The 12,420-nt window shown below is 31.2% G+C and overlaps 1 protein-coding gene across 1 annotated transcript; it reads left to right on the top strand.

The window, feature by feature from the left end:
• The first annotated feature begins 2,940 nt into the window (after positions 1 to 2,940).
• On the top strand, positions 2,941 to 6,759 carry LOC145141231 (uncharacterized). The gene is made up of 6 exons (XM_079074537.1): positions 2,941 to 3,442; positions 3,612 to 3,732; positions 3,871 to 4,021; positions 4,890 to 4,926; positions 5,279 to 5,582; positions 6,385 to 6,759. Exons 1-6 carry the CDS (start codon positions 3,260 to 3,262, stop codon positions 6,459 to 6,461), a joined length of 873 nt encoding a protein of 290 aa, XP_078930663.1. The 5' UTR covers positions 2,941 to 3,259; the 3' UTR covers positions 6,462 to 6,759.
• The last annotated feature ends 5,661 nt before the right edge of the window (positions 6,760 to 12,420 follow it).

Below are 12,420 nucleotides of genomic sequence, written 5' to 3'. Positions count from 1 at the left end.
CGCACTTTGAGAACTTCTCATAAAGCTTTTCCGCACTTAGTGTTTCTAAGACTTATCTCAGATGCTGGCTATGATCTTCCTTACTTCGTGAGTAGATGAGTATATCATCTATGAATACTATCACGAATTTGTCTAGGAAGGGACGGCACACCCGATTCATTAGATCCATGAATACCGCAGGTGCATTTGTTAGACCGAAGTGCATTACTACAAACTCGTAGTGACCATAACGATTCCGGAATGTTGTTTTAGGAACATCACTTTCATGAACTCGTAATTGGTGATACCCTGATCTTAGGTCAATCTTTGAAAAGTAGTTGGCTCCTTGGAGTTGATCGAAGAGATCGTCAATTCGTGGAAGAGTGTATCGGTTCTTAATGGTAAACTTGTTTAGTTTGCGATAATTTATGCACATTCGGAAAGATCCATCCTTCTTCTTTACGAACAAGACCGGTGCTCCCCAGGGTGAGAAGCTAGGTCGAATGAATCCGTTACTGAGCAGTTCGTTTAATTGGCTGGATAATTCCTGCATCTCCGCTGGTGCTAGACGATACGGGGATTTGGTGCATATAAATATGATTTTACAAAAGAAATGTATACTTTTATTATGAGATAGATGTGTGTGTGTGAATATATATATATATATATATATATATATATATATATATATATATATATATATATATATATATATATATATATATATTATAAATATGTGTTTGCATACAAATGTATTTATAACAAAATAGGTGTTTGTATACATTTTTTTTGTAAAATATATATATATATATATATATATATATATATATATATATATATATATATATATATATATATATATATATATATATATATATATATATATATATATATATATATATTTGTTTATAAAAACGGATGGGTATATATTTATGTACTTAATAAATACATATTTTTATAAATAAGTATTTCGTAAAAAAAAGTTTTTTTTTAAGTTTTTATATAGAAAATATAAGATTTTTAATGTGAATATATATATATATATATATATATATATATATATATATATATATATATATAGTATTAATATGACTTTATAAAGAAAAAACATATTAGAAACAAGATGTTGAGAAAAAAAGTTGTAAAAAAATAAAATTTAGGATGAATTCATACCAAAATTCTAAAATTTGGGCCAAAAGGGTAAACTCTTGACCAAATTTGTTATAAAATTTAAAATCTAGGTAAATTCTGTAAATTTTGGACCAAATTTGTAATAAATTTTGAAATCTGGGCCATAAATGTAATTTTTGAAAGTTGGATGACTTGTTGACCGGGTAAAAGAGTTAAATTGATAACGATTACCGGTTTTTGTGACTTAATTGAATAAAAAAAATATATATAAGAACTAAATCGATTTTAAGACTAATATGTAAGTACTTTATTGCAGTTTTCCCGTGGAAAATCATAACCATAACCAACTCAACTCAAAATTTAAGGACTAGAAAGTGTTGAAGTTCAATGCTATATTCAACAACTTCATAAATCAACATAAAGTGTTCAAAGTGACTTCGACATCTTGAAGGCAGCAATGGTGCAATGCCCGGATGATTTTAACGTAGTGATTTTTCACCAAACACTCATTTTAGACATTCTAAAAATATCCTAAAAATGGGAAGCATGCCTTTGGCTCAAAATAATGGTTCCAAACGGGTCAAGACATCCGACTTGAACAACTACACAACATGGCACTTTTACTTCCAATTTATGTTCAAAAAGTCGATTATGAAGGTGAAAAACTTATTTTCGAAGAAGTACTCAAGGAAAAACAACGCAAAAATATCAAGCGGAAAAATATGAAAATTTTACAATTATAACAGCGAATATCGATCAATTAACATGCTTCGAATTTGAAAAGACTTTGACATTGAAGAAGACAATGTAATTTTTTATTTATTTATTTATTTTTTTTTTTGTAATTGACGGCTTGGTTTTAATACTATTGTTAAGTAATTTTTTTAGTTTAATTTAAAATAATTTTTTTTGTTATTTTTAGTTTAATTTATCGAACTATTTTAGTTATGCTAAATTTATTTTAATTATTTTTATATAAAAATGAATGGAAGTTGAAAGAAATGTACTTTAAATTTAGCTAAAAGAAAGAATGAAAATAAGATGTAACAATATGGTATATAGGAGTTAAAAGATGAGTGATAGGTACGTAGAATACATAACCTTATGCATAACAATATCCCGTGTAGGATTTTTATCCATGAGTAGTATGTATGTGTGTATCTCTTAATTATAAAAGATTGAGAGGCACAAAAAGCATAGTGCCAAAGTGAAAAACACTAAGAATGCAAAGACGACCAGGGAAGATGAGGATATAAGGTTTTATTAAGTGTATATATGAGGATGCAATCAACCAATATATATATATATATATATATATATATATATATATATATATATATATATATATATATATATATATATATATATATATATATATATTACAGCAACATCTAAACTTATGTACTAAACTTTTAAATTATACAGTTTTATCTTAGTAAATATAACGGGTTCTGTTTTCACTTGGTAATATACAATTTTATATTGTATTTTTTTCCTTTATTATCGTTTAATCATTATTGTTTTTTTTCCTCCGTTATCGTTTATTATTTTACATTAGTGAACATTATTATTTTCCAACATCACAAAAGCCAAAGGTAATTAATATTTTTGCTTCCCTATCAAAATTATTGCTTTAATATTGAATCTGCAACGTCAAGTGTTAATCATAAATCCTCTAATTGCAATCTGTATCTAATAAAAGAGTGTAGTGTCATTATCTTTAGTATCTAAATTTAAGTGGGAATGTAATGTTTATTAATTTTTCATATATATATATATATATATATATATATATGTATATATATAGTCTCTCTCATTCTCTCTATTCCCTTTCTCTTTCTCTCTTTGAAGCAGCTGTCAATTGTTACAACAAAGCCATAAACTCACCCCACCCATCTCTTCTGATATACAGCAAATAATAGTTTGCAACTGTCGGATTCTCTCTCTCTCTCTCTCTAGGTTTTCTATTAACACCCTTTTCATCAAACACCACAACCATAACCAGAAACAGTTCTCTAGCTTTTCCCTTTTATATCCATGGAGGTTGACGAGAGAAGCAGAAAACTAGATAGTTTTGATTCTGCATGAATCTTGATCAACTACACATTTCAAACCAAGTTTCAGAAAGAATCTTTACTTATATTCAAGAATGGCCTACCAACATTATCGATCTCCATTCGGTGACACCACTCTAACCAAAGTGTTTGTTGGTGGACTTGCTTGGGAAACACAAACTGATGAAATGCGTAGATATTTTGAACAGTTTGGTGACATTCTTGAAGCCGTTATCATCACTGATAAAATCACCGGAAAATCTAAGGGTTATGGATTCGTAAGTTTGCCCATTTCATACCTTCTTTATACATATATATATCTTTCTAATTTAATCCTTCATTCTATTGAAATAACCCTTGTTATGTATATATTCAATGTATTATATATACAAAACTTTTATTTGTACATTAATATTTGTTACTCATCATTCTTAAATGAATTAACAGGTGACTTATCGGGACCCTGAATCAGCAAAAAGGTCTTGTGAAGACCCGAACCCGATGATAGATGGAAGAAGAGCTAACTGTAATATCGCATCTCTTGGTCGTCCTCGAGCTTCTCCTCAAGGTTTTTTTTTTTTTTTTTTTTTTTTTTTGTCATAATCTTTTTAAACAAAACCAGATTATTATTTAATTTTAAAATGTTTTGTTTTATGAATCCGATAAATAATTTAATATAATGTGTTTTGATCGAAACCCACCACAGGAAGGAATCAAGGTGGGAATATTAATATCGCATATCAAGGGACAAATACAATGGGCCAAGGTGTATCATCATCTTATAGTGGTGTAGCACCACCACTAGCTCGTCCTCCACCACCTCCACCACCACCTTCCGTCATGTATCCACCATATGGGTGAGTTTTTTTTTTGTTACACTTTTGTGAAGTTTAGGTGAAAAAGTGAAGTCAAAAAAAACATTTATAAATTAATAAAGAAAGTTGGTCTTGACAGAGGAGAAGTGGGTGTGGGGGCATATATATACATATAAATGAGTTGGCAACAGGAAAGCTTAAATGGCATATACTGTTGACTTTTTATAATTACTTGTGTTCAACTATAAAACTAATTAACATAATCATATTTATAGTTATACAACCTGTTTAAACTTTCCACTAAGATTCCTCTAACTCTTATATAATAATTAGGTTAATAATAGATAATGTTGGTATTTTTTAAAATATAAGATTCTTTATCAATAAATATTCTATTTTTATGTATAGATATGAGATGTTATTTATTTTTTTTCATAACCAATTGTTGCTTTATTGCCAAGTTGGCTGCCATTGCAGGATTACATAAATCTCCAGACAACCTTCAGCTTTTTCAGATTTAAATGGTCCCAGTTAACTCTTTATATTAATCATATAAATAAATTTACCAATTATTAAATTTTTAATGAAAAAAACATCGATTTAATTCGCTTTTAAAATAGGAAAATATATTCAGTAGTTTTTAATATAGGATTTAGTGGGAATGGATTATTCGCTAACATACATCTAAGTGTTTTTTTTTCCATAAATCAGAAAACTAAAATAAGGTGTTTCCATCGTTTTCTATTATTTCGTATTCCTAAATATGCGTAATTTTTAGTAATATTTTATTAATGTTATTTATCCAAACAGTCATTAATGAGAAATTAAAAAAAGCAATACCTTACTCTATTTTTATTTTAAATGATATTTATGTGATTTTGCCTGACATTTGAATTTTACTGATACGCAGATACGCGACGTACGCACCTGATTACTCTTACCAGCAAGTAAGTTATTTATTTATTTAACTATTTTTTTTTTTGTAAATATTATAATAAATAAAAACTCTAATATTTTTGTACTGTTGTCATAATACAACATAAATGGGTGTGGTTATAATTGTCCTCTTTTTAACTACATTAATGTACTTATTTGGTCCCTCAGTAAATCTGTAACATAAGAATTTGTTTTATATTTTAAATTATACATTTCGTTATTAAATAAAAGTTTTTATTTAATTGTATTTTACTATTTTATGTACGTGTGATTGTAAATTTGTAATACTTCATATTAATATGAAGCTACATAAAGTACAAGTCATAATAACATGGAATTGGTTATGGGTATGTGTTTTAACAGGCAATGTACAATCCAGCACTTCAACAGGCATACTATCATCAAATGTATGGGCCCACAGGTACACCGTATTATTATGGGTATTCCACCACCCAATCACCTACACCCAGAGGAACATTTGCTGCTTCTGCCCCTGGTGCACTAACACTAACACCACATCAGGCGCAACGTATCCATGGACCATCTTATCTTTACTATCCTACGCCATCCCAGATGGACCCCTCAACATTCCCTGGCTATCTTACGCCACCACCTCCCCCTCTCCTACTACCCACGAGGCATCCTTTTCCTTCTCCCTCCCCCACGGGTATGTTTACATCTCACCCATCATCATCATCATCATAATCAACATCATTATGCATATGCATGTATCATGTATCATGTAATATAGAAAATGTAGTAGTAAGAAATGGTAATTATTAGTTTGTTGATGGTATAGAATTATAGAAAGATATGGGAAAAGAATACATGTACATTAAATTTAAACATAGATATGTATGTGGTAATGGTGGGGCCCATAAGAGCCATGTGAGATGAGCTGTAATGGGTGATGGTCATAGGCCCATGATGGGGTCAATGGGACATTGATGCCAGATGTACAGAATGAGTAAACCAAAACCAGTCAAACAGTCGGAGTGCATGTGAATTCTAGATTCATTTGTCTGTGTAGGGTTTGTATGTGGTAAGGCCACATTTGTCTTTTTGATACATTACTTCTAAGATCATTGATATCGACTAACTGTTATACATTTTTAAGGTCAAATTAAAGTCAAATTCATCATAAGTTTTATTCTTGTAATATATAAGTACAACTCTTTAATTTTTTTCCAACAACAAAACTACTATACAAAATATATATATATATATATATATATATATATATATATATATATATATATATATATATATATATATATATATATATATATATATATAGATTGGCCACTTGTTAACAAAGAGTGACCACTTCCCGAGGAATAGTTTGTCCCATGCAATTTGAAGTTGTATAATATGGAAGAATGGGTAAAAGTTTATATGAATTATTGAATAGTACATTTGAAGTCAAAAGATGTAAGTTTGACCATATATGTGTGTGTTATTGCTTTCAGGTTCACAGACTCCACAAAATACAACAACAACTGAAACAGAAGGAGGTGTGGTAACTTCAGAGAGTCCAAATGCCTGAAACTGATGAAAAGCATACACATGGGGGGCAAAAAGCAAAGAAAATACGATATTGACAAATTTTCATCAATGGTCCTTAAACTCTCTGTATTCTTCAATTTTTCTGAAAGAATCATAAATAATTTCGTTTTGGTCACAAAGATGGACCGGTGGAACGCATCATGCTGATTATTCTTTTTCCTCACATTGAGAGTAATTATTCTTTTACTCACTTTATTCTTTTTTTTTTTTTTTTCCTTTCCCTTAATGGTTAATATTGTATTTTCCCTCTAAATAAACAATATTCTTTCTTGGTTTAATATTGTTGGCAAAACTGACACTTTTTGTTTGATCTTTTGTATTTATATTATCCCTCAAAATGATATTTTCGTAATGATCCAATGGAACTTCCTTTTTTGAAATGATGTGTGTTTTTTAATATACATATCTTGCATTGAAATGGATTGATATGGCTATACAACACACTTGTTGTGACACTATATTCCGCACAATGATCGGTTTTCTTCTAAATTATTGAGAAAGTGTAATTACACACGACTTTAAAACCAAAAGGCATATTTTAGGAAATAACTAAAGGAAGAAAAAGTGTAATTACACACCACCTATATTTGACGATACATGATATAAATACTTTACAAAAGTTCCATGACCGACCATTTTAAATGATAAATAACCTAGTACCCCAACTACTTCCTAGTTATTTATCACAATTAAGGTATTATGTGACTAAGAATATATCGTTTTTTTAATCAATGAAAAGCTAACGTATAATTAGTCATTGTCCAAATTAAACCGCTTTATAGGTTGTGATATCATACAGAGACACTACAAGAAAAATCGTAAATAGCTACGGAAAGTTGTTACGGAATCAAAATTTGTAGCTATTCTATTACGGAATGTGCTACAAAATGGTTTTCCGTAGCTACTTTGCTATGAAAATGGCTACGGAGTTACATTCCGTAGCTAAATTAAGAATAACTATAAAAAGTTGCTACGCAATCAAAATTTGTAGATATTATACTACGGAATATGCTACATAATGGTTGGCCGTAGCTATTTTTCTACGGAAATGGCTACGGAGTTGTATTTCCGTAGCTAAATCTCAAATTGTTGCTACAAAATAAAAATTTGTAGCTTACTACAGAATATACTATAGGGTTGTTGGTTGTAGCTAGTTTGTTACAGAACTTGTTACATAATTCATTTTCGTAGTTAGTTGGCTACAAAAATCAGTGACGAAATAAAAATCCATAGCTAGTTGGCTACACAATAGAAATATGTAGCTATTTTGTGACGAAAATTTTCTACACAATAAAAATCTATAGCTAATCTACAGGGAACTTATAACGGAAAGGTTAACTGTTGTTATTTGTTTATCTAAGTTGTTTTTGAATTTGCAAAATAGCTACAAAAATTAAATCCGTAGCTATGTGGCTACGGAATATGCTTCCTTAGTAAAGAATCGAAAAATATTTTACCAACAAAAATATATTATTGATTTTAATTGTGTTATGATTTTAATTATAATTTAATTATGATTAATAAATCTCTTTACGTATTCTTATAAGTTTTTTCTTTATTCTTATTATATATATATATATATATATATATATATATATATATATATATATATATATATATATATATATATATATATATATTAAAGTTGTGAAGAAAAAGAACAGTAAACGTCGCCCCTTTTGTCTATGTTTCGTCCCTTGAATTACATTTCCGGTCCCTCTATATTGCTTTGTGTGTCAATGTGAATTACAGTTTGGTCCCTCCGTAGATATTTTCCTTCTTGCTTTTTTGTTATCTCTGGTTTTACCTGAGCCTCTAGATTCTTCGTCTCAGATCATCGTTTGGGTTTATCCGCTTCTGGATTTTCCCCCCTGCGTCCTTATCTTCGAAATTTCAGATGAACATCCAAACCTTCCGTCCCCTTTCTTCCTTCCTCTGGTAACGTTCATCGCTGTTGTCTCACCGCTTCTTTCAGGAAGTGATACGTTCTGGATGTGATGCGTCTTCTGCTCCCCTTTCTTCTCATCCAGAAAAACGTACAAAGATATCTCTTGGTACGACCAGACTACTTTCTCCACACTTGTGCTTACCGTCTTCACCACCGTCGACGACATTTATGGCTTCCGATCAACTGAAGAGGTGGACGCCTATTACTCATCTTCACAGTCACCGCTTCCAAATACTAGATAGCACCGACGTCTTGACGCATTCGAGCCCTAGCTAGGACCCACGTCTGCAATCGGTTCAGGTAATGAATTCAACCCTATTTTCGTTTCTTTCTATGCCCTTACCTTCATATTCACTTTTAATTTCATTTTATTTTTAGATGATCAGATGAATTTTCCCTCCATCTATTACACAATTGGTTAAATTTTGTCTATCGCCTTCGACTTCCCACCGATCCGCAACCACCGATTTAGGGATTATTGCTCTAGGTACATAACTGATTTGAACTACCTGTTGATTTGAACTCATTTAGTGAGTGTGTGTATGTTCGTAAAATCAGGACCGATAACGGGATGGAAGCGAACTGAACACCAAAGAACACCTTTAGTCCGGCTATTCCACCTGCTGGGGTTCCTATCCACCATTAAGTCCGTGGTTACTAGGCCGTCCAAGGTATAAAATTCCTGATTTATAAATTACATTTACAAGCAATATATGATGTTACACATGATAAAGCGGGTGTGTTTACAGTCAATGGGTTGGAGGCGATTGAGTTATTTGTCTTTCCAGATGAAGCATATAAAATGATAAGTTGATATGTTTCGACATGAAACATATAAAATGATATGTTGTCTTCCACTCAGATGTCTTCTAATTGTTCTTTCATCCCGATTATGAACGAGGTTGAGGTTACTTAATTTAATTCTATCCAACTGAAATTGATATTTCTTTGTTATGAATTTATATGCTTGCTGATTTGAAATAAATTTGGCAATAAAGGCTTTAAGTGAAAGTTGAGATTTTTGTTTGGGTATCAATTCATGTTTCACCGCTTTTTTTTAAATGATTGCACCAATTTCCATTGAAACCTGTAACGCAAAAGCGATGATGTTGATACACAGGTGGAGAACAAGTTCGGGGAAGCGTTCTTCAAAACTAGACCTTCTGTATTTTGTTTGTTCTGTTCCTCAAGGTTCATTGTTTCGTCAACTGACTACTGTGCTTGATTAATTTCTTTCTTTTTCGAATATTGCTCTGTTTGTTCAAGGCGTAGATCGATTGAATACCTCCTCCAAAAAGGAAAAGATACCATACCACGTGTTCGATGAAATGCTCAAGAGAATCATCCTACCATATTTTCCATATTTTTACGGCAAATACGCCGTTATTTTTGCTGTTATTTTCTTACCGACAGGTTTTCCCTTCTATTCCACATTTACCCTGCTCGAATATCGATTTTTTTTTAAACAAAGAGAAACATCTTTCTAGAATCTAACATATCGCTTCACTATTGACACCTTTAATCATAGTTGCTTCTATGTCTGTTGCTTTCACTTCTTTGCTTTAGGATCTTCTATCTAATGAGATTCATTTGATTCTACCTGATGCCAGCCAAAAACAAGCGATTGAATTTATAGGTAAATCATCTCTTTGTCTTTCTCAAAATTTAGCCTTTAGTTTTTTTTAATTGTTAATTTGTTTGTGCTGATGACTCTTTTTGACACACAATTGACTAGCAGGAAAATAGTTGCACCACCTGGATATGTTATGGAGAAGAGCGTGGAAACTAAATATGAAACAGAAGCTATTACAGGTACTGTTTCGGTCTATCACCTTCTCCTAATAAATAATCTGAATTAGATTCAATGACTAACTATTCTACCCTTATAATTCTAGAAAAATTCATTATTATACAATTATTTGCAAGAATTAAGCAAGCAAGTGTTTACAAGTATCTTAGATCATTTTTAGTTTCATACAATTATTAACCATGCCCTTCATAATACACTTTTTTCTGTGACAACAGCCAACAGTGCCTAAGGGTATGGAAAAAAAATATAATAAATAAACTGTATTTTATCATCTTCTTATTATCGACTTGACTTACGAATTTCTAATATATATATTTTTTGTTATTTTCATTCAGAAGGCAATGAATGGTTGACAACTATTGGCTAGGAGCAATTCTACATGTTATATGTAAGATCTCATCCTGTTACCATATCTCAGTTATAAGGTTATTTAAAAAAAAAAACTTAATCTGTAGCAAAGATTCATCTTTCCATTTTCACATGGGTAGGAGGCGATTTATAAAGAAATGTGGGTTCACTATGGTCTGAAATATGTGTTAATTATAGCATTCAAGAGTTAGTAGTAATTATAGTGATTTATAAAGAAATGTGGGTTCACTATGGTCACTGAGTATAGCTGATTTGTTGACCTTTGCTTCTTAAAGTTATCCTTTGCAGTTTCTTCTTACCACGTGGTATTGGTGGGACATCAACCATTTTGGTCAGAATAATTTAGGACAAATATATGCTTCCCCCGCATTATACATATATCTTATTTAAAATATATACATTTCCAAAATAACAGGTCAGCAAGTCAAACTCCTGTTGTTACACAACCACAGTCTATTACAAATCCTTTGGAACTCCACCAGCAATGCCTCAAATGTCAATTTGGCGTGTGGGAAATGCACCTTCAATTCAATATGGAATTTCCAGCTTGCCAGTAAGTGTAAAAATATAAAATAATTAATGTCTTTTTATTTATCTAAATAATTAACTTAAAAGATTTTTTTTGTTTCTTTCCACAGGTTATTGATAAGCCTGCTCCCATTAGGATTTCATCAGTGTTGACTTTTCGACATCTTTCTCAAAGGCGAGTTAGGTTTCCTGCTACAAAGTATCACCTGAAAAACAATGGACCAAAGGTAAAATTTGTTGTTATTTAGTATTACTATCTTTCACGGAATGGAATTCAAGATTCCATTCTAATGTTCGAGGGATTCGGGGGCTTCCATGTTTCCATTCTGTGTCCTTGCTTACCCACAAAGAAGCCAAAGCGGGGGGTATCTGCAACTTTTCGTCGTCCTGATGTACTCCAATGGTTATGGGATTCCAAAGGATACCCAAAAGGTTTGATTTTCAGCTTTTAAACTTCAAATTTTAACTTTACTTCGAATATGATGAATTATGATTTTTGTGATTTTGGTTTTTAGGTCATAACAGTTAGAAAGTGATTTAGATTATAAATTACATTGATTAGGGGCAAATAAACTGTTCTTTCCTATCTGTTTTGGTCCCTGGGACCTTCAAATAAGCAGAGAAATTGGTTTTGAACGTTAAAACAAACACCAAACAGAAGTTGAAAATTGTATATTTTTTTATATAAGAATCAAAAATTGATCCCTGTTTTGCTTTCCATTGTCTTTGATTTGGATTTTCATCTTGTCTTTATCCAACACAACTTTCGGGTTCTGCCATTTTATTTGGGTTAATTTCGACTTCCATATAAACCTCCTACCCATGTTTGTTTTCTTCCTTTGTTGCCGCATGTCTTAACTGCTGGTGCTGGCTGGTCATATTTGCTCTAACAATCATCATGGAAGGTGAGTTAATTAAAATCTATACTACCACTCTCAATCTCATTTATTTATGCTATTATTCAGAAGGATATTCCCTTCTTAGTCTCATGTATGTTATTGGACTCATGTATGTTATTTCCCTCGACTCCAAAAGTTGTTGACCTTGCTTTGATATTGCAGCATCATTCCCCAAGAAAATGATTTAGTTATACCCCCAACCCATTTAAGGTTGACATTTGAAAGAAATTTTTATAAGGCACTCCAAGTGCTCGATGAAATGCCTCAACCAAGTTTCTGAATTTTCATTCCAATATACTATTAGCCATTTTCATTCCAATAGACTATTAGCCTGTGATTTGATGCTTTATCGATACACTTGATCTTCATTTATTTAACATATATA

Source organism: Lactuca virosa, chromosome 9 (assembly GCF_052849685.1).
Source record: "Lactuca virosa cultivar CGN04683 chromosome 9, Lactuca_virosa_CGN04683_v6, whole genome shotgun sequence".
Lineage (NCBI taxonomy): Eukaryota > Viridiplantae > Streptophyta > Magnoliopsida > Asterales > Asteraceae > Lactuca > Lactuca virosa.
This window is presented reverse-complemented; position numbering and strand designations above follow the sequence as displayed.